This window comes from Petromyzon marinus, chromosome 10 (assembly GCF_048934315.1).
Source record: "Petromyzon marinus isolate PM22_M1 ecotype Great Lakes invasive population chromosome 10, UKy_Petmar_22M1.pri1.0, whole genome shotgun sequence".
Lineage (NCBI taxonomy): Eukaryota > Metazoa > Chordata > Hyperoartia > Petromyzontiformes > Petromyzontidae > Petromyzon > Petromyzon marinus.
In genome coordinates this window covers 1,984,362-2,008,055 of record NC_133676.1, presented here as the reverse complement: position 1 = coordinate 2,008,055, position 23,694 = coordinate 1,984,362, and the positions used below count along the sequence as shown (strand labels likewise).

Here is a 23,694-nt window from a genome sequence, read left to right as displayed (position 1 = left end):
CCATCCCCATGCAGACATCCACGCGACAAGATAACTCAGTGGACAATGCTCCTCCCTCATCAACATATTTGTCCTGTCACATGCAAAATAAAAGTATTCTATACGCGTCCCATGGGCCACAAGGCCAACTGTGAATGCATACCAGCGGCTCTGGACCTGCTTCGACATTCGCCGCTTGCAGGCAGACTTCCTGGAATCAATGCTGGCTGAATTGCCAATGTCTCAGTGAGGAATTGTTCTGTGACAGAATTATATAAGACGGCACAAAATTATTCGCGTTGCTGTGGAGAATATGAGTAACAATACAAAGACGGCGACGAAATTATTAAATTATAGAGGTTCGCGTCGAACTAGGACCCATGTCTGACAGAGAGGGCCCTTGCCCATGGTATATGGCAGTTCACCCGAATGTGTGCCAGCAAGCCCGACTCCGCTCATGAGACCCTGAATGTTGAAACCAGTCCAGAGTTTGTATTGAACCAAATATCGCATCTCTGTGTTCGGAGCTTTGAGTGTGATCACCTCCAATGCGAGGTGGGGTTTCTCCAAACACTCATGATTGGAATCCATGGCGAACCATCCCAACAATATAGCAGGACACTCCTGAAAGAGTCTTGAGAATCAGCGAGGATTCGCAAAGTAAAATACATTTTTTCGAAGTGCATATCACACATTATGGGAATCTTGCCTATTATGTGTCCAATTATTATTTTAATTCATCTGTCAATCCAATACTCTTCATGCAAGTGCCAGTCGTGGGGACTATTTGACCATACTTCACCACGCTGGTCAGTGCGGGTTGGTGAAAACTTTTCTATGTTTTCTCCCCACTTGTAACTTGACAAATTAGTCCCTGGTAAGTGGTAAACAATCACCTATGCATTATAGCGCACGTCTGCATTACGCATACACATACACAGTGCTTTAGTGCATGCACACATTATTTAGGAGCGCTTCGGTGCTAAGATGTTAACTACCTCGCCTGGTATGCAGGAGGACGTGTGTTCGATCCCAATCCCGACCCTGACGCCTGCTGTATATTTGGAGTTTGCATATTCTTCCAGTGGTCGCGTGGATTTTTTTTCCAGGTCCTCCGGGTTTTCCACTCCACATTTAAATGTACACGGGTTTAGAGTATGTGGCTGCTTTACATTTCCACGTGATAAGCCACTTCATTGAGCTATCGTTTGCGGCCAGGTCGCTTCTGAAAAAGAGCTACATAACTCGGTGGGTCTAATCTGGTCAATTAAAATAAGGTATATATGTACATCATTACACTTAAAATACATATCACTTGGTGCGAGGGTTGCCACCTGTCTAGGAATTGGCATGTGTGTTTAGCTGGCAGGAATTGATTTACACCAAGATCTGGGACCGAAATATTATATTGAACTGTATCGCAGTAGGCTGCTCACTTTTGATAGACCTGGGCTGGCTGACAAAATGGCTGGGTTTGTCTGTGGAAAAGACCAACTTCACAAAGTGATTGGCAGTTCGGAAGTGAGTAGCACTAATGATAGGAAAATAAAGTGCTTGTGCACTAGTTGAAACAACTGTGTGCTATGTGGCTTACACATTAGTGGATTGGAATCCCTTGAGATTCAAGCGTGCATCGTTGGCTGCACTCGTTTGCACGTGGAACAGAGGTGCTCGTGTGACAACGCTGAAATTGAACCTAGCGTCTGTCCTCTTGCACATGTATAATTGAGAAGCCTGCCTCAGATACATGTAGGGTATCACATTTAAATTTGCATATCTGGTTTAGTACAGTTGGTATGAGGCCTAACAAAACCACAACCTTGTCAAGTAAAACAATAATTCATAATAATTTTGTTGAGCTAAGCCACGTAATGATCTGGCCAACTTTATGGTTTAAGACCCTCCACCACCCAACATTGCCAAACAAATGAAATAATCATGTGTACAAAAAGCAATTATAAATAATGTTGGCTGCAAATACTTACATGTTAAGTTATACAATGTATTTTTTACATTTACCAATGAGAATATGTAGATTTAAAGCTTTCGTGACTGCAAGGATTCATCTTCTTTGGTTCTTTCGGTAAAGTCACGTAGAATGAGAATAAAATGATAAATTAATAAAATAAAATAACACCTGAAGAAGGCCACTTGTGTTGTGGCCGAAACGTCAAGATAATTTTATTGTGTTATTTTATTTTATTACTTTATCATTTTACTCTCATTCTACGTGACTTTACCGAAAGAACCAAAGAAGAACATGTAGAACAGAGTGATTTTAACATGTTTATGTAATTACAGGGATATAGCTTAATGTGGAACACAACCTACATCCATTAATAACAGTGTTGCCTTAAAAGGAGAATATATATAATAAAACAGCTGACGTTTTGGGCAATGACCCTTCCTCATAGCATATAGATCAGCTCCGGATACATTTATACATCAATACTATATATGTTTTCCTTTTAAGGCTACGGTGTTGTTGACGAATGTGATCAATTGTTATTGTTTGTGCTCGACCACCACTGCCAACGCAGTATCACAAAACAATGGGTGCAATAGTGAAATCAGCAACACAGTATGCTCTGAAAGTTTAAAGTGCGTAAATAATTAGTGAATGCAATTGGCTTCGTGGTGAGCTGGTGTCAGATGTCCTCAAGCAACGTGGCTTCAGAATGCTCGGTGAGGGCCCATGTAGGTTCTTATACATTTCTTCATCACAGGCTCAAAGGTCAAAAACGTCCAGCGGCCAGCAGAAAACAGCACGATTAAAGTCGTAATAGATAAGAGTTAACACTTTTTTTTTAATTGAGCAAGGTTAGATTGGGAAATCAGACGATGAGAGGGAATTTCAAAGTGGAGCAGTCCGAGGGAAGAAGCAGAAGTCTCAAGACCTGCAGTGTCGTGGTTGAATTCAGGGTGGATGCGAAGAAGCAGTCAGTGTGGTAGACCGAGTCCTCAGCATGGGTGGATGAATCAGTGAGTGAAGTTCACGAGAACAGTCACCGTGGTAGTAGCGGTAGAAGAGTGACAAGGAGGTTATGGCCACCGGTGAGTGAGTATTTGGAGTGAACTAGTGAGTTTCTGGGTCATCACTCATCCTGACTTATTTATTCTGAATTATATCTGGTGCAGTGAGGTCAGAACTCGGCGCTCCACCCAATATAATAACAGTGTTTTGTATGTGAAGCGCCTCCGATTAGCACAGTTACGTATGGTGCGACAGAAATTTTACATACATACGAAGCACTCTTTGATACGCGCTGGTGTGGATGAAACACAAATGATTGTTATTTTATCGTTGTTTCTCTTTCTTTTTAAGGCAATTCTGAGAGTAAGTAGAATGGACTCCGTCAGCATAATCCAGGACTGGGAGTAAATGCTGGACAAGCGCTGCATGGTAGCAGCGTGAAAAAACGGTAAAAAAAATACCGGTTAGCGGTTTTCTGTACCTGTGGAGGTGTCAAGCAATAAACATATTCTAACTGAGGAGCAAGGGAGCTGCTACAGCGGTGCAATGGTTCGCACACTGAACTTGCAATCCAGATATCGCCGGTTCGATTCCATCTCGAAAACACTCCACCGTTCATGCAGCGAGGAAAATATCGCGACAGATTGGGAATGGGTCATCTAACTCATGGTGGTGGGGGGGTGATCGTGATTGGTGGTGATGTCAGACTTGTATTTAGGCGCTCACACTCGCACACTCCTCCCAGACACGGGTTGTGTTTAACGCACACAAGCAAGCAAACACACACATACACACACATGTGTCATTCAAGCCTGTAAGAATTATACGCGGAACCAGACGCAGAAGCAACGGACATAGAAGAGCGCCAACTTGGGAGCGTTGGAATTGCAATTGAATCCTCTAGGCATTGCCGGAGTTTTGCATGTCCTCACCCAGGAATATGCCTCCCAACGTGACAGCACCACAGCCACAGGTGAGCCTGCAAGACACAGGATGTGTTGCAGTACAGCATGATACATGTTTTTTTCACATGAACATTTCCTGGAGATGGATTAACATCTGGTTTGCGAGGATGTTCAGGGTTCCAATTGAAATATACATAGTAAACACGTAATTACATCACATATGTACGCACACGCGTATTCAATCTATAACCTATTTGTGAAGTTCGTGGTAAGGCTATATATATATTTTAAAGAAGCGTATTAAGACATTGGGAGTCAAGAAACTGTTCTCATTGGTGGAATCGAACCAGCGACCTCGAAAATGGAAAGTCAAGTCTGTTAACCATGACACCAGGGCAGGTCAAAATGCCCGTTACAAGAGATTTCTGTATGTGTGGCAAACCAGTAACCGGTATATTCCTGGGGTTAATCTCATTCAGTTTACGGTAATGGTTTGTTTCTGTGGATGTCAGACGAATGCCTTGCGATTTTGTGCTTGCTCCTCAGTACTTTTGCTATCGGTCGGAACCTGCCTTAATGCCAGAACATTACTGCATTGCATCAACGTGGCCCAGAGAAGATGCCGTGTGTGGAGAGACATACACTAGCAGATTTGACTCTCACATACACAGCTATTAAGGCACGCATGAGGACAGATTCGCAAGTTATGAGACACTGAATGTCGAAATCGGTCGAAAGTTTGCTTATGTTTAACCAATGCTGCTGAAATTATGCAGTCCCAGAAGGCCGCGTGACCGATCTGGTGTGTAAAAAAATTATGGTATTTGTTACGTGGAGGATCACAGATTTGGGAATGGGGTGGATTTTTTGCTTATTTTATCGCTGGATTGAACTTTATTGTCAGAGAAAGTGATTTTAGTGAGCATCTATGCAGGTGGATATTGCATTTGAGGGCTGGTGAAGTCATGACCTCTTCAATGGAGATGTTGACAGGACTGCGACACCAGACTTTCATCTTTGCAGAAACGTATTCCCTTCCAAGCGGCCCACACGTCTCCAAGGAGTGGGCGTTACCCACACTTTACCCCACCAAATGCGACCTGCCGATCATAGGCTGTGGTGAACCCATTGTGAGGGGGTGGGTGGAGATTTGGGAAACTCGCCCCATTGTTTACAACGGCCGTGGCGGGAGCTGGAATTTAACTGCAAACCTTTGCTATTGCTATTCGAGTACGCTGTCCATTACCCTGCTGAGGCAGCTCCCTTGGTTTCCCAGTTAAATATCTGGACGTGTTACGTTGTTTTGTCTATACGTGCGGCAAACCCGTAAGTGGTTTTTACTGTTTATTTTTTCATGTGGTTACCGATCGTGCAAAAAGAACCTGATTTTTAACAAAACACTCTGTAGCAGTTGTGGCAGTCGGCACGCAGTCTCTCCATCTCACTGGACACAGACAGCCTACGTCCGGCGTTTGGCAGATGGCACAGGAAGAGTGGCATGGGTTTAAGCCGATTACACTGCTTTTCCGGCTTTGGCAGAGCAAAAATGCTTTCTCTAAACCATCACCACCCCCATCGCTCCTCATTCCCGAGCAAGCACGTTGTATTCTCATGTCCAATAAATTGATTATTGATTTATACATTGAATGCATTAATTCCTACGGTGCTCATGTTGTAAAGTAGCATACCAACGTGAGAGGAGCGTTCGCCGTCGATGGGTATTGGCTGCAGTGATACGGTTCAGAGAGGTGGACGGACAATGTTGAACAAAGAAAGGAAAAAAATCCACAAAGGATCATGGCGAGAGAACCGAGCTTGGCTGAAGATAAAAATCCGGGTTTGCTTTTCCAGGATGAAAAACCGCGTCCTTTGTCGCGTCGGTGTGGTGAGCAATTATTGTCTTCAAGTTAGAGATAGCAGTGATTGTGCTCATATATGTTCACCTTTCATAAAGCTGCGTCACCTATTGTACTATGTTCATCGCTATTGGTTAAATAATTCCTAAGGTATGACAAAACGAGTTTGGGAGTTTTTGTTCATGGAGAGTTTGTGCACACCGACAGAGAGAACACTACACAGGGCCTTCTTACTGCGAGGCGAAAGTGTCACCAAACCATTAAGCCACGCACTGCAATGCTTATGATGATTTTGTGTGTCAGAGGAGCGTGAATTCCCGTGCCAGGGCGTGCCGGGATGGCTCACAGCCCGGCAAGGAAGCCAGGCGACCAGGGGCTCGGGGAGAGAAGCAGGCACGACTGCAGCTGCACGGCGCCGGGGTAAGCGCGATGCCAGCTGCACATGGGATCCCTCTCATTTGTAGCACATCATATCCATGACTGTATTCAACATATATCCGTGTCTGTTTAGATACTAGTACAAACATCACGATAACTCTATTTTTTTATAATACAGTAGGTTTTACTCCGTTTTTTGTTTTGTTTTAGTAGCCCTAAAAAAGTAACGAGTAAAATTTGGTGTAGGTATTGTTCATTACCAAATTCAGGATTGCAAAAGTTTTCCAACCTGCTCTAATATGCCTATTATAAATATACACACCAGTGTCTGCCCCGAGCAGCTGTTGATTGCAGACAGACATTTATTTTTATAGAAACATGTTCATTATTTAATTTGTATCAACAACAGGGACATGAGCTCAACATTGAGGTGAATTATTGCTTTTCTTGCGTGCGTGTGTCTGCGTGTGTGATGTGCAGGCCAAGCCAGTGGCATTTTCCGTGCGTACCAACGTGGCCTTCCATTGTGCCAACCAGAAGGACGTCCCAGTGCCAGGAGCAGCCCTGTCCTTTGAGGCCCACGACTTCTTGCACATCACAGAGGCCAGTGCATTCTCCATAGCACCACCAACATCAACAATCGCCATTCTCCACTAAGTGTCGGTGACGTCACCACGACGCTTGTGCCAGGCTAGGTGCACTTTGACCCCACGTGAAGTGTTGAAGGCTCGCTGTCCAAGGGTCATGGAACAAATCCACGTGCCATGGATTGACTGAGATGACTGGTTCGATGCACCACCTGTGCTCCCCACCCTGCCGACTTGCTGCGTTTTAGCCACCCGACACTGCACTCATCGTTGTGAGCGTCGCTCCTCTGCCCAACAGTGTTGTTGGAGGGCGACTGCCTCCAACTGCCCTGTAGCATCCTTCAGGAGGTTCCTCCATAGAGACCGATATTCACATTGCTGGTGACAGTCATCAGCAATTCCAATCAGATCCACATCCTAAATCACATCAGTCTATCTCTTCTCTGGCCCATGCTGCGCCCGTTTAGCCCCCTCTATCCGGTCAAATAGAGCTGCTTGGGCATGCAGTAGCTGAGCTGCAAAACGCAGCCTCGCCAGCTGGACGAGCTCACTGATCGGAATGTGTCCAGATCTTTCATGGATTTGTGAGTTCCTCACACAACCACCCTGGTTAACTCCAAGATGGATCGTAGGCTGGCCAGCCTGAATGTTTTAAACCGGTTCCATCGGATGGCTCCACAATTCGTAAGCATAGAGATGGGAGGGTATAACTGTGGCCGAGAGGACCCAAAGATGTGTGTTTAGCGACAGACCAGGTAGCTTCCACACAGCGTTACACAGCTGATGAAAATAATGGCACTCGACTAATTCAGCGAGACCTCTGCTGCCAAACCGGAGCTGGCCATAAGCACACTACCCAGGTATGGAAACATCTTCACTCTCTCCACAACTGTCCCATCACTCATGATGATTTGAGGGGGTGGAGTGTTTGATGACATAAAATACCTAGGCAGGTGCTTAATTTTGGTGAGGCTATTGGTAAAGGCCCCACCTCATGGAGGCACGCTACAGGTTCAGCAGCAGAGCCTTCAATTCCATTTTAAAGTGAGCAGCCGTTACCAGACCATCAGCATATATTACATGGTTGACCAATAGGGAGCCATCCCTTGACTGTAGCGGACATTCATCAGCCTCCCATTGTATCTGTACCAGATAAAAATTCCTCTGGTAAGACCATGGAGAGTTTCTCGAACAACGTGGATTAAAAAGATGTTGAATAAATAGAGAACCAGATGACATCCCTGTCGCACCCCAAGGTGAAGAGGAAATAGCTCTGACTCTCTCCCACGTCCATTTACCTGGGCCTGCCCACCATCATAAAGATCCATAATGATTGTGAGCAGAGTCAGGGACCATGAAAGAAAAAATAACCCAGAGCCCTGGCCTTTTAATGATATCATAGGCCTTGACCAGGTCAATAAAGCGGTGGTGTAGGTCCCATTGAGATTACCCTACACCTCTGCTCTTGTTGGTTTCAGAGAAAGAATTCCTTCTTCGTCCTGTCCCCCATTTAGTGAGCGGCAGATTGAGTGGACTCTTCAAACGGTTGCGATCTCTCTGCCAGTGGTTCCTAACTAGTGCTCCGCAGGGCCGTGGGCAGTGCTCGACGGAAAGGCTGTAGACGCCATGATGTCGAGTCTCTCCTTTTAACTTGAAAAATGTTTTCCTGGTGTACAGTTGTCCGAAAAAACATCTGTGAAGGTTGGCAGTGGCATGAGGGGCCAGAACAACACTTCCCTTTCTGCTTCTTCACTCACACCACTCCACTGTGGAATTCCCACCATATTTTCACCAAGCTCCTCTAATAACCTTGCTCAAGTCCATTAAAGTGATAATTTCTACCTTTTACAGATACAAAAGTTGCGTTTGTTGTTGCCTGCTTGACGTCTTAGGCCTTGGGCTCGACAACTGTGATTAAAAATCAAATGTGGGAACCGCTGCTGCTGTATCGGATGCCAATCCAATCCCACCAGCGTCCTTCACATAAATGACAGCGAGAGAAAGAGAGTTGCCACCAGACCAAGAATTGGCGTCTGTTAGCGTGGCAGGAATTCATTAGCACTGAGATCTGGTGGCATTGCATTGAACCGTATCACAGTAATGTACTGCACACTGTGCACAGTGTTGACAGACCGAGGCCGGCTAAATCTCTCAACTCGGGTTTGGTCTGTGTAGAAACTGGCCACCCTGCGGTGATAGCGGTCGTGCCGGTGTCGTTATAGAAGTACAGCAGCGAATGGTGGATTGGCCGAGCTGTGATGGAAGGAGCGCCACTGGGGTTCATCCCCAGCCCTGGCCGTCTGGAGCAACACGCTCGCCATGCACTCCTCCACCCAAGGTGCCACAAACAGCAACGAGCCGCCATTCGCCGCTAAGCGGTGGTGATGCCATCACAGTGCTCGTGCGAGGCTAGGTACACGCACCCAGGTGGTATGGGTTAACTGAGATGACTCAGGTACAGAGACAAACACAAAGATCCTCCGTATAGCCTTAACAGACTGTTGGGGCAAGTGCTGTTAGCGAGCACCTGTGAAGTACGGCACGGCGCACGAGGGGGGGTGGGTGGCCGGCACCACGCCCAGCAACCTTCGTCTCCCTGGTTGCGATGTTTACACACATCACACCAGATACTTATTTGAGGCCGAGTTGACCTAGGGGAGGCCCAGGACCGTTTCAGATATGTCACCGATATTGACTGTGAGCGGGAATCAAACTCGGGTCGCCGGGTTCGTAGCGCAGCGTGATAACCGTTGCACTACCGCACCCCAAATTGCGTTACCTCCGTATTTATTACACCTTTGATGGTGCTGTTTGTTGCTGGCCGCTTGATATTTTGGGCCTTTAGGCTCTGTGCTCAACAACTTTGTTGAAACATATTCAATATGGGTAAATTATACTTTTAAAATGACACAAGGCATTCGCTTGCGGCGTAGTTGTGCAAGAAAATAAGTCGGCACATAACCATCCCTCGAAATTACTAATATAATGAGCCAAGAATGTCTGTGTGTAACGCGCGTGACGTCACTCCACGTCGACATGCCCCCCGTCATTAATAATCATGAATGGGTGACGTCACTCCGCATCAAGAAGGTGGAGCGGAAACGGAAATTTGTTTCCGCAAATTACCTTTTATTTTGATCTTTATTTATGGAAAGTAAAGCTAATAAAGAAATCAACGCAGCAACTAATATAAGGAGCCAAAAAAGGCTGTGTGTGTCCCGCGCGTGATGTCACTCCATATGAGCCCACCCCTCATTATTCATAAGAAGGTCGAGCGGCTGATAAATAAATACACAAATTCGCTTTCGATTTAACGAATCTTTATAGACAGTGAAGGCAATAAATAATTATTCGCTGCATCACAGTGCATTTGGTGCCTTTATTTATTTCTTCGGCACGTCCAACAAAAGGTAAAACTACTTTACGCTTCCAAATTATGCTACAATAAACATTTCTCTGCTACTTTGCAGACATTGTATGAAATTCCAATTGTTTTCAACCCCAGCGAGCGTAAGCGGAAGATAAGTATCAGAGCAGTGAATTGCAAGTAACTGAACGTCCGTTAAATACAGTGTCACTGTGACATTACGTCAGAATGCAACCGAGGCGAAATCGTCTTCATTCCGAAAATCAACCTTGCTCCAAATGACGTCACTCTTCCTTTCGTACTGAAACGACGACAAATTCCGATAATTCCTGCGTATGCGATGACGATCAACAAGTCGCAGGGTCAGACTTTTGAAAATTTGGGTATTTATCTCAATGAACCCGTCTTTCCCATGGCCAGTTGTACGTGGCTCTGTCTTGATCTAATATCCTCAGTGGATCAAAGTGTTCATCAAGGATAGCCAACTGCAGGGAAACCTCTTGAACAGTGATAAGAGATTCACACAGAATATCGTATATCGAGAAATCTTCCAAAGTCCTTAATTCCATTTAATAAGTTAAGACATTTTTATTTATGTGCTACATTTACGAATAAAATTAACAATCACACAATAAAAGTGCATTTACATCTTTAATATTACAGCTTCCGTCCTAGGACGGGCTAACAAGCTAGTAACAAATAAGTATTTACAGGCAAGATTTACACAATTATATTTTGTGTATAATATAATTAGAATTACCTATTAAATAACAATCAGATATTCACATCCCAGGATAAAACAACCTTACACCTTAATATCCCATTGCCAAATCTTATGCTGAAAAAAAATGGCAATTTCCTATTAACTTTTAACGAGCTTTATAACAATCCCTCCCGAATGCTGGAGATGGAAGTTGTACACCACTGCTGTCTGTCGTCCCTCTGCCTCCACACGGACCGCGCAGCAAGGCTGCAGGCGGTGCGGAGGAGAGCGGCGGCGGAGCCAAGCACACGGCGGCAGCCCCGGCCCATGGTCGGTGACAGCAGCTGTAGCCCTCTCCTCTCTCTCTCTCTGTGTGTGTGTCTGTGTGTGTCTGTCTAATAAATAAGCTTGTGCCGGAGGCTCCGGGGGGACAGGCGTCTATGACGTCTCCTGGCCAAACCCCATCTGGCAGAGCCAGGAGATTGAATCTTTACCCTCGGGGCTCCTCCGGAAACAACAAAAAGCCACTACGTGTGGCCACGTGGAATGTTCAAACGCTCACTGCGGAGGAGAGGCTGCCACTCGCTGTCGGGAGCTGGACCGGTACCGCCTGGATCTCTGTGGCATACAGGAGGTCCGGTGGACCGGCTCTGGCTCCTGCCACCATGAGGGGTGGACAGTCCTCTACTCGGGGCAGGAGACTGCCAAACAACAGGGTGTGGCTCTTCTTCTGAACAAAAGAATGAAGGGGACATGGGAGCGTGGTGGTGAGGTGTGGGAAGCTGTAAGCCTCAGGCTACTATGGGCTTGCCTTCCCATCAACCGGAGGCGCGGAGTGGTGGTCGTGGTTACTTATGCCCCCACCGAAGACGAACATCTGTGGAGGGATGCAGGCAAGGCCGATGAGTCAGGTGCCTTCTATGACCTCCTGTCACAGGTGCTAGCTAAAGTGGCCCCTCGGGATAGAGTCATCTTGTTGGGTGACTTCAATGCCCGAGTTGGTCATGATGCTGGCACCTGGTCTGGAGTGATTGGAAGGCATGGGCCAGATCAGCTCAATAACAACGGTAGGAGGCTGCTAGATTTTTGTGCAGCCCATGTGCCTCTGACCATCGACTTGTCATTTGTAAGATGCACCTGCCATTCTTCCACTCCTGTGGTGGGTGTACACCCAGGACCCCAATCCAACCTAAGGTGGCCTGGTCTCAACTAGCTGATGGAAGTTGCAAGTGAGAATTTCATCATCGCTTGCGGCTTGGGTTGGCATCGTCCCCCACTCCTGATGTCGAGGGTAAACGGGCGAGGTTTAGGACTGTGACTCATGCAGCTGCAATGGCTGCTTTGGGTACGCGGTCCAGACCTCCCCAGAGACCCTGGCTGACAGAGGAGGTGTTCAGGATAGTTGAGAAAAAGCGACAGGCCCACTCTAATCGTCTACAGCATCCCACGTCAGAGAATGAGGCTTACCGCAGCCTTTGCTCGGAGGTTCGGAGAGCCGTGAGGCGCTGCAAGGATGGGTGGTGGTTGCGGGTTGCTGAGTCAATGGAGTCTGCCTCAATGGCCTGCGATCACAAATCCCTATTTAACTCCATCAAAAAAGTAACCTGCAGCGCAACACCTATTACCATCAATAGGGGAAAGAACGGTGATCCAATCTCCGACCCCCAGGAACAGGTTTGCAGATTTGCTGAGCATTTGTGAGGTCCTGGGGGAGGGAGAATCCCTCAGCCTGGAAAACATCATGGGATAAAGTGGGGATGACCCTGCTGAGGCTGCGGTGCCTCAAATATTGGAGGAGGAAGTCACCCCCTGTGAGTGGCTGGCTGAGGTGCCATCCGTTGAGGAAGTACTGAAGACGATCCAGAGTCTGAGACCAGGAAAGGCACCGGGCAGAGATGATCTCCCAAGCAAAATGCTGAGGGAGGGTGGCATTTGTGCGCAGACTGCCCTACATGACATCATAACAACAGTTTGGGCCACTGGATGGGTTCCGCAGGATTGGAAGGATGCCCTGGTGGTCCCCCTTTTTAAAAAGGGGGACCACCAGGGCATCCTTCCCTACACTTCTGCTGTAGCAGACGGACAGAAAACATGGCATCTGTGCAGGACCGCCCTTTCCTGAAACCACATTGGGGCTCCGCAAGCCTCTCCTCAGCGTGCCTAGCAAGGCGATGTTGAATAATCCTTGCCAGGACCTTTCCCGGCACACTGAGGAGTGAGATGCCCCTGTAGTTGTTACAGTCTGTGCGGTCCCCCTTCTTAAAAAGGGGGACCGCACAGACTGTAACAAAAAAGGGGGACCGCACAGACTGTAACAACTACAGGGGCATCTCACTCCTCAGTGTGCCGAGAGCCCCAATGCGGTTTCAGGAAAGGGCGGTCCTGCACAGATGCCATATTTTCTGTCCGTCTGCTAGAGCAGAGGTGTAGGGAATTCCAACAAGACCTACATCTCTGCTTTATTGACCTGGTCAAGGCCTATGATACCACCAGTAGGCCTGGGCTCTGGGTTGTTCTTCGTGCTTTCGGAGTCCCTGACCCTCTGCTCACGCTCATTAAGAACCTTCATGATGGTGAGCAGACCCGGGTAAAACTACGTGGCCGGTCAAAAGCCATTCCCTGTACACCTTGGGGTGCGACAGGGATGTCCTCTGGCTCCAACATTATTTAACATCTATTTCGACCATATAGTTCGTGAAGCCTTCAGTAGCTGTACCGGAGGAATTTCCATCTGGTACAGATACAGTGGGAGGCTGATCGATGCCCGGGTGCGGTCAAGGGATGGCTCCCTATTGGTTAACCACGTTATGTATGCCGACGACCTGGTAATTGCGGCTCACTCAGAGGAGGAGTTGGAGGCGCTGCTGCTGAAACTGGAGTTTGCCACCAAGAGGTGGGGCCTTACCATCAGCCCCACCAAAACTAAGCACCTGCCTGAGTATTTTGTACCATCGGGCACTCCACCCCCACAACTCCCAATCGGTGATGGGGCAGTTGTGGAGAGAGTGGAGAGTTTCCTATACCTGGGCAGTGTGCTCATGACCGGCTCCGGTTTAACAGCAGAGGTCTCACTCCGAATCATCCGAGCGGCATTATCTTTTCATCTATTGCGTAACGCTGTGTGGAAGCTACCTGGTCTGTCGCTCCGCACGAAGCTTCGGGTATTCTCGGCCACAGTCATTCCCTCTCTTCTCTACGGTTGCGAAACGTGGACCCCCCTAATGGAACATCTCCGCCGGTTAGAAACATTTAGGCTGGCCTGCCTACGATCAATCCTGGGTTTAGTCAGGCTGGATTGTGTGAGAAGCTCACAATTCCTCGAAAGATCTGGACAAAGTCCCATCGGTGAGCTCCTCTGGCAGCCAAGGCTGTGTTTGCTGGGCCATGTAGTCCGCATGCCCAATCACTGCATGCCCAAACAGCTTTTGTTCGGCCGGATCAAGGGGGCTAAACGGGCACGGCACGGGCTAGAGAAGAGACGGAGTGATGTGGTACAGGTAGATGTGGAGCTGAGTGGACTTGCCGATGACTGGTACTAGCGGTGTCAAGATCAGCCTCTGTGGAGGAGGCTCGTGAAGGACGCTACTGGGCAGTTGGAGGCAGTCGCCCTCCAACAACAACAGAGGGCGGAGGAGCAACCCTCACAACAACGAGCGGAGTGCCGGGTGGCTAAAGTACAGCAAGTTGGCACAGTAGGGGGCACAGGTGGTGCATCAGCCAGTCATCTCAGTCAGCCGACCTGTGGCATCTGGGTCTGCCCCATGACCTCCTGCCGGTAGGCGTTCGACACTTCACGTGGCCTCAAGGTGCACATAGCCTGGCACAAGCGTCGTGGTGACGTCACCGCCACTTAGTGGCGAATGGCGGTTGTTGTTGTGTCTGTCTGTGTGCGTGTGACGCGGGTCCCCCCGTCTGTTCCACGGGGCGACACAATCACCCGAATCCCACCTTGGGGATTCTTTAACTAAATTGCACGACGTTTTTTTATTTGTTACAGCAATTTGTCCGAGCCAATGTTCGTTACAGGAAATGTATTTGGTTTGATACTCTTTATGTTTTAATACTTCTGTCACGCGGTTTAAAAAGTATTGCTCTGATATCTATTTGGTTGTTTGTGCTTTGATTGTTGTTTGCTTCATGGTTGCACTTCGTCTTTAAGTTATGTTTTTGTCCCTTTGGTGGCCCAGATCCCTCTTGCAAATGCGAATCTGCTTGTGTCTTGTATTCTTACGCGGTTACTCAAAACTAAATTGAAACACACCACCAGCTACCACAATTCCAACTACCACCATCACTACTCCTACCAGCAACCACACTTCCTACATCCACCGTAACCACGCCGCGTATCGACATTCCGCGAAAGCTGTGCGTAAGCTCCAGTTAGTTTTCATTAATCACGGTCGGTGCACGCTCTCGTTGTGTCCTTCTCACTGCTCACGCAAGCAGCCAAGCATAAACAAAAGCTGGTGAGTTCCGGGCTTGACATGCGCAAAGTATATCATTGTTTGCTTAACATAGCTATCCTTACACATTAAAAAAAATGTAACGTAAGTATCTTTTACACATCCCATCAGCGGCACGTCCTTCTATATAAGTGCATACTTGCAGCAGTGCAGCAGCATCGGTTCAACACGAGCAAACTCTGGACCCATTTGGACTCTCAGCGTCTCATCATCAGAGCCAGGCTTAGGGGCCATCCATTGAGTAGGTACGCAAAAATCTGTCAAAACATGACCTCTCCCTGTACGCACGCGGACTTTTTACGCTCCCCCCTACCTGCGTACGTGCGCCTGACGCCCCCCCCCCCCCGAATCCTATAGAACGGCCGATATTTAATCCATGCAGAAACGATAAAGGATTAAAATAATATTAAACGTGTTTAAGCAAACAGATAGTCAACCGCCGGACTATCTAACTCATTTGAGGGCCAATGTAGACAAATTATTATCGAGGCTTCAATTCCCCACCCCGTTTCCTATACGTACATTGTCAGTAGACCCCCCCCCCCATACACAAGCTACGTATTTGGGTTAACCCCCCTCCCTCCTCCATGCGTACGGACTCAATGGATGGCCCATTACTTGAACCAAAGCTGGTGAACTACCAGATGTTTTTCGGCAAGAACGCCGCTGTTAGATATTGATCCCTGCTCGGTGGAAAACGACGTAATGCATAAAACAGTCATTTGGGTCGTGGGGAATGTACGTTACAAAAGAAATAACATTTTACGTTATTACTCATATTCTCCATAATGACGCGAATGATTATTTTGTGTTGTGTATTTTGCAGTTCTTACACTCATTCACATTCGCCCACACACGCCATGGCACGTACACATTGTAAACATGTAACAGTTTGCGTTTACACAGTGTATATCTCACCCAGTCAAACACACACGTAAATCCATAATTAAGTGCTACACACGGCCGGTTCACGGAGAATAAACTTGCCCTGTGGCGGTTGCAGAAGTTGAGTGAGCGAGTTTTAATCACACAATTAAAACAGCTGGGATTGGCGACACGTTTGTTTCTCTGCTGTCGATGTTTCTGCTGTGGACACAAAACCTCACAGGCGGAGGGCATTCCTCCATACGACGTGGTGCCATCGATGCGCCCCGTGGTGCTGGTCGGGCCTTCACTCAAGGGCTACGAGGTTAGGGTTGTGGCGATGCGGTTCCACTAAACAGGAGCATTCACCCCGCACGTCCTGTGTAGAACCACACAACCACTTGAAATACTCATGCGAATTCAATAAAAATAATCTGCCATCCACTGAGAAGAACACAACGGAGACATTAGTGGCGTCTCATTCACACGTATCATGAGTGGCTATGCATCGTTAATATGATGCGTGCATGTGTAGCGCGCACACAGTGCAACATTGTCATGCAGCTGTTAAATATATGAAACCTAATATTACAAAATATTTTAAATACCGTTGCTGAATACAGGTCCGAAGGCCCAAAATGTAAAGCAGCCAGCAACAAACAGCACCATCAGAGATATAACTGACAAGAGCAAATTTATTGAATTGAGCAAGAGCTTGGGGGGGAAGGAGATGATGGGAGGGAAGTCCAATGTGCCAGGGCGGATGCAGAACGAGAAGCGTTGTGACCCGCAGTGCGGTGGTTAAACACAGCGTGGATGACATGAGGAGGAATCAATGAGTAAAGTTCAAAGGAACAGTGGCCATGGTAGTAGCGATAGAAGATTGAAAGTTTCTGCATTGTTGATTAAATGCTTCCGAAGACAAACATTGTGACACGTTATGCATGATTTTGCCGATTTGTCCTGAATTGCCTTGCCACTTGTGTGTTGTGAACAGATCACAGATATGATGCAGAAGGCACTGTTTGATTTTCTCAAGCACAGATTCGAAGGAAGGTGAGTTGCCTTTCTTGGAAATATTTTACAACGGAGAAGCTCAACCCAGCGACAGTGGAAGTAATTGTCCGATGGATAAACTTGTCCTCACCATAGGAATGAGTAATTTCCACTACTGGCTGAGGGCTGTCAACAGCGGTGGTGAGATGTTAACTCCCTCGCCTGCTATGCAGCAGATTGTGAGTTTGATCCCGACCCTGATGCCTGTATATTTGCAGTTTGCATATTCTCCCTATTACACACTTTAGAGTATTTGGATGCTATAAATGTTCACGTGATAAGCCACGTCGTTGAGCTATCATTTGTTGCCAGGTTACTTCTGAAAAACAACTGTATAGCTCAGTGGCCCTTACCTGGTATAAAAAAAAAAGATTTCAAGTACAGGATGTTTAAAACGGATGGACCCAATTTTAAAGCAGTATATTTCACAATGGCATCATGTTACAATTACACAAAAAGTTACAAACGGTTTAATGAGTTATCAAGTTTTACTAACCATTTTATAAATGCTCTATGTGCCCTCCATCTGCTGTACGGACAACATCGAGACGATAGTTGAATTCGTCCCCAACGCCTCTCAAAGTGTCTTCTTCCACTGAAATCACCGCTGCCGTGATTCTGTTTTTGAGGTCATCCAGATTAGTTGATAATGGTGGCACAAAAACACCACGGTCTTTGACGTATCCCCACAAGAAAAAGTCGCAGGGTGTGATGTCTGGGGATCTTGGGGGCCAAGAGTGTAGCACCAAGTCTTGGGGTGCCGTGCGACTTATCCAACGTTGAGGCAGTGTGTCTTACGAATGACTGAGGCTAGGGGCTGTTTGTGCGCTGGGAGAGGCATATAGTGGTAATCATTTGAAACTCTATGCCCCGCCCTTTCAAGTGGTAAGAGTTTCATTCGTGGGCGGTTCGTGGTTGCAGAGATATAGCGATTTCAGATCGGGTCCATCTTTTTGAAACACCCTGTATTACAGGAGATGAGCACCACCTCAATGCTCACTTGAGCAGGAACTCACTTGTGGCGTGACAAGAGGAAAGTGTAATGGGTTGAGAGCACAGTGGAAATTGCTGAATCACTGCCGTGCTATCAAACAATAAGGCACAAAAATTAGTTTAAAAAGCACACAGCCTGTGTATTAGGCAAAAATCTACCAGCATTTCCTGAAGAAGTACATTGTGGTCCTAGCGTGCTTGCGGTTTTCACTCTGGAAGCTGCCTAATGATTTTGAATGGAATTTTTTTATGGAATTACCCAAGTAACGTTAACATTACATTTGATTTGAGATCATATTAAGGGTCTACCTTTGTGTGCTCGTATCATGGCCCGAAGTGTGAAACTTGCTGTAAATTATAAACAGAAACCATTGCCCGCTGTGTAACTAAAATGACCCAAATCTCATTTGGAAAAGATAATTATTTGCTTAAAATAGAAGAATTTGAGAACATCAGTAAGCCGTATAATCCGCTATCGTAGTGTAGCTCGGTGTGAGGGACTCTACTCACGTGACATCCTCAGTTGTAAAACCCTTCTGTGATCGTACAACAACGTTCACTCGTTTCCTGTCCTCGAGGTGATGTGTTACATGAATTGAGGAAGTCACATTTATTTTTAGTGAACTACAGTTCAAGAACTATGAAGTAATCTTGATTTGTACGGACAGAAAACTATTAAGTCGCATAGTGGAGAATATAAGTAACAACATGTACCTCGACAGATTTTTTTTACACATTCCATAGCCATACGACCTTTTGGGGGTACACAATTTTTCCAGCATTAGTTCAATAAAAGAAAACTATGGACCAATGTCAACATTCAGTCTCATCAGCAGTCAGGCTTGCTTGAACCAATGCTGGTGAAATTTCAGTTGTTTATAAGCAAGGGACCTCTCTAAGATATGGGTCCTCATTGGACACAGAACTATATAACACACTTGCTGTACTACCCGGCTTCGTCCGGGACTTGGATCCACCACGCCCGGCCGCCTTTGTCTCCCCAGTGGCGATGTTCACACACCACAGCAGTTACTCGTTTGAGGCTGAGTCGACCTAGGGGAGGCCCAGAACCGGTTAAAATAATCGTCACCGGTGGTGGCCGTGAGCAGGAATCGAACTCGGGTAGCCGGGTTCGTAGCGCAGCGCGCGAATAGCCACACAGTCACTGCCCCCCCCCCCCCCACCAGACAGGATAAAGACAAAGATCCCCGTGTAGCTTGTGAGACTGTAGGGGGCAAGTGCTGTTTGCGAGCACCTATGAAGGCCGGCACGGCACACGAGGGGGTGGGTGACAGCAGCACGCCCGGCCGCCTTTGTCTCCCTAGTGGCAATGTTCACACACCACAGCAGTTACTCGTTTGAGGCTGAGTCGACCCCGGGGAGGGCCAGAAGCGGTTGAAATAATCGTCACCGGTGTTGGCCGTGAGCGGGAATCGAACTCGGGTAGCCGGGTTCGTAGCGCAGCGTGCTAACCACTACACTACAATGCGTTACACTCTCATATGCGCGGGTCACGTGACAGATTTGACGTCACAGCTCACTTGCATTATTGAGCTCCCCTCCCTCCCAAAAAAAGTATATTTTTATAATTTTTGCATGGTGTACAGTCTGGAAAGTACCCACATGGCAAATTTCAAGTTTGTTGCATGTCGGGAAGTACGCTAAACATTTTGAACAGACACATTCACAACTTTGCCTTTTTTATATGTAACACATAAGACAAATTATATAATGTGGTATAATGTACACATATAATTACGTACTCCTTATATATGTATGTTAAACTTCTCTAGCATTGTACGTCGCCAACCTTGAACATCGGAGGTACTTTGGCCGTTAAACGATATCCGGTAGTTAACCGGTAGCAAACCTATAATAGTATTTCACCATGATGATCCATGCAGTTACCGATAATGCAAAAAATAGTTACCAACCCCCGTTTGTACACCAGTAGCATGTGCCGCCACGATGTATACGGTGAATATAATCATCCTGTCTGGAATAAGAAAGCACTACACGTTGGCAAATAACCCTGTGGCCTTAAGAAGTATAAAATAGGTGAAAATGTAGGCATCGGCGCTTCTTCAAAACACACAGAGAGGCCAGTGAGAATCTCTACCATTGCCCAAAACGTCACCTATGATACACTTGTTCTCATTAAGACAGTGTCATCGACGAATGTGGTGACTTTATTCGTATTATTGGCACCACTGCAAATACGGTGTCACCAATTCGTCTGAACTGTGGTGTGCCCCATTCATACTGCTTGGTAGACAGAGGTAAGTGGGGTGGGTTTGAGAAACTTTCCTTTCAGCTGCCATGCTGGAATCGAACAGGTGAATTCTGGATTACAAGTCCAGCGTGGTGGCCGATGCAGCACCAAAGTGGCATTGACAGATTGAGCTGTTCTCTTGTGCAGGATCTCTATCACTCGTGTCACTGCTGATGTCTCGCTGGCTCGCCGCTCTCTGGCGATCAATCCCAGCAGGCATGCACCCCTGGAGCGCACCACAGCCCGTGCCACCTCTGGTAAGCCTCCTGTAAAAAAACATGCGCACAAAGACTCCCCGTAGAGCCTGTAACAGACTTCATCATTAGACCTCCTTTGCCAGTACCAAAATAAAATAATAGGGTTTTTCCCCTTTTTTTCTGGCAACAAAACTGAAACCTTTTTACAAGGATTCATGTCTGCATTAACCACAATACCTGCAGTCAAAATGCAAACAAAAAACACACAATGATAATATATGCATTGTCCTGGAAACTGATTGGTCCACACCAAGGGACGGCTTTCTTTTGAGCCTCGACCCAATTGGTGGTGCTCGACCAGATGACGCCAAAAGGCATACTGGCAAAGGAGGTCTAATGATGTAGATGCTCACCCCGAGCCCTCATTACTTTGATAGTGCATTGTCTTTGAGCTGTACGCCTTTTGGCGTTATCTGGTCGAGCACCAATTGGGTCGAGGCTCAAAAGAAAGCCGTCCCTTGGTGTGGACCAATCAGTTTCAAGGACAATGCATATATTATCATAGTATGTTTTTGTTTGCATTTTGACTGCAGGTATTGTGGTTAATGCAGACAGGAATCCTTGTAAAAAGGTTTCAGTTTTGTTGCCAGAAAAAAGGGGAAAACCCTGTTATTACATTCCTGTAACAGACTGTTGTAGCAAGTGCTGTTAGTGAGCACCTATGAAGGCTGGCACGGCATACGAGGGGGTGGATGGCCATCACCATGCCTTTGCCTCTCCAGTGGTGATGTTTACATACCGCACCAGGTACTAATTTGAGGCTGTCGACCTAGGGGAGGCCCAGGACCAGTTCAGATTATCGTGACTGGTGTTGGCCATGAGCGGGAATTGAATTCGGTTCACCGGGTTTGTAGTGCAGCGTGCTAACCACGTGTCTGTGCACCAAATCGCCGAGCACAGGCAAGGGCCTCCATCTTTTCCAAAGAACAAACCTGGACATATTTCTCATTTAGCTCAGGTATATAAAAACTGTACGGTCTACTGTGATAAAAGTTCAACACAGTACCTCCAAATATCGGTATAATTCAATTCCTGCCACCCAAACACAGATGTAATTTGTAGGACAGGTGGCAATCCTAGCATAGGTCCAAAGGCCCAAAACATCAATTGGCCAGCAACAAAGATCACTTTCAAAGTTGTTAAAGGGAAGATTAAACAAGTTTCTTGAATTCAGCAAGGCTATTATTAAGACTTGGGAAAATCGACGATGGGAGGGAATTCCAAAGTGGAGCAGTACGAGGAAAGAAGCTGAAAGAGAAGCGTTGTGACCTGCAGTGTGTGTGGATGTTGAGTGGGGAGTGCGTGAGTTGGTGGGTGAGCGTTGTTTGGAACTGCAGTGCGGTGGTTGAACACAGTATGAATGAGACAAAACAGTATGGCAGTCAAATTTTGATTTAAAGCTTTCGTGACTGCAGGGATTCATATTCTTGGTTCTTTCGGTGAAGTCACGTAGAAGGGAAACAATAATGAATGAAGTTCACAGGAACAGTAACCATGGAAATAGTGATAGAAGAATGATAAGGCGGCGACTGACCACTGATTATTGAGTGACTGGAGTGAAGCAACATGTGCTGGCTCATCAAACCCCCCCGACTGCCTCACTCTGAACTCTATCCGATGCAGTAAGGTAGGAATTGTGTGCTCCACCGCAGGTTGTAATGATAGAAAATATGGCTGCGTACGTACGAATCACACACGTGCACATCACACACGTGCACATATACTCGTACACACAAAACAGTGACCTAAGGAATTGCAGTCAAGGAAAGAAAATGTAGCAATCCAAGGCAATAATTAAATTTCTTTGCTCATATTCTAGTTTATATTCTAGTTTATATTGTTTAACCAGGTGAGAACTCAAGATACCACAGTTAAATTAAAAAAAGACTCGTACCGCAAAGAAGCAAATAGAAATCAAAGCTAAAACAACCACGTTACAGAAGTAACTGCCACATAAACGTAAACAATATTAAAATAATAAATTGAATTATGGCTCTAACAAATTCATATTAAAAATAAATAACGGAAACATGACAGCGGATTTAGGGTGATTATTGCACGAGTCTGTAACTAAACTAATGCCAGATTTCGTTTTTATTTCCCACCGTATGTGTGTGTGGCCTGCTAACCCTCAACACAGATGTGCAAGGTATGTAAAGGTGGCAGACTGTTTATTACACTGAAAAACATTCTTCACATTTTTTGTATATGAAATTGCAATCTAGCTGCTTAATTGTTGGTAGGCTATTTTAATAAACACAATAGACAGGAAGGACAAGATCAAAGGGCTCGCATAATGCACATGCATAAAGTACGTTGACTCGGTAATCCTCCTCCCCACTTTGTGCAAGAGCGCACAAGTGTGGTCACCACATCTACGCCTCTATATAAAGAACGAAACAGTAAGACTTCTCCACAAATCTGGCTGTCGCCTGATGAAGCTAGTTGTAATTACTGGCGAAACGTCAATCAGATTGTAACTGTTGTGGCTTGGCTCTCCAACACACTGCTGTGCTGTACGAGTGACGAATTGGCACGTTTTGTTTACGTGCCAACCCTTACTAGTTGGCTGTGTCGGGTGGTGGCGGGTTTTAACGACACATTTATATATCTACACGAATGAACCTAAAAAACCTCTATTATGGATATTGGTCGCGAAAGCTTACGTGTTAAACTGCTTAATTGTGTGTATATTAAAGATACTGCTGGCAGGTCACCAACATTGGTTCAAGCAAGCCTGACAATTCTAATGAGACACTGAATGTAAAATCCAGTCCAGAATTTGCATGTATTCAACCAATGCTGTAGAAAGCACGCATTCCCAGAGGGTCGTTTGGCTGATGAGATGTGTAAACATTTTTTACGGGGAAGAATATAAATTGGAGAGGCAGATGGTCCGCTTATTTATTTTGTTTTAATAAATATTTCTCCACAACAACGCTCAAGATAATTTTAAGTAATAAATTACTGTAGTGTAAAAACAAGGTGTGTAGTTTTGCCGCGTGTCAGTGACCGTCCGCTCTCTGCTTTCATCAGCTGA

General features: G+C 46.3%; 1 protein-coding gene across 3 annotated transcripts; it reads left to right on the top strand.

The window, feature by feature from the left end:
• Positions 1-239: 239 nt before the first annotated feature.
• On the top strand, positions 240-20,755 carry LOC116941130 (voltage-dependent L-type calcium channel subunit beta-3-like). 3 transcript variants are annotated; one of them, XR_012941373.1, is made up of 8 exons: positions 240-3,401; positions 6,018-6,134; positions 6,573-9,017; positions 11,012-11,079; positions 15,196-15,215; positions 16,321-16,401; positions 17,074-17,132; positions 20,545-20,755. XR_012941373.1 is itself a non-coding variant. In XM_076066020.1 (7 exons), exons 2-7 carry the CDS (start codon positions 8,938-8,940, stop codon positions 20,696-20,698), a joined length of 462 nt encoding a protein of 153 aa, XP_075922135.1. In that variant the 5' UTR covers positions 240-6,134; positions 6,573-8,937; the 3' UTR covers positions 20,699-20,755. The 3 variants fall into 3 exon arrangements, 2 of the variants coding, with proteins under 2 accessions (XP_075922135.1, XP_075922136.1); XM_076066020.1 differs by having other exon boundaries at positions 240-6,134; XM_076066021.1 differs by lacking the exon at positions 15,196-15,215 and having other exon boundaries at positions 240-6,134.
• Positions 20,756-23,694: the final 2,939 nt, after the last annotated feature.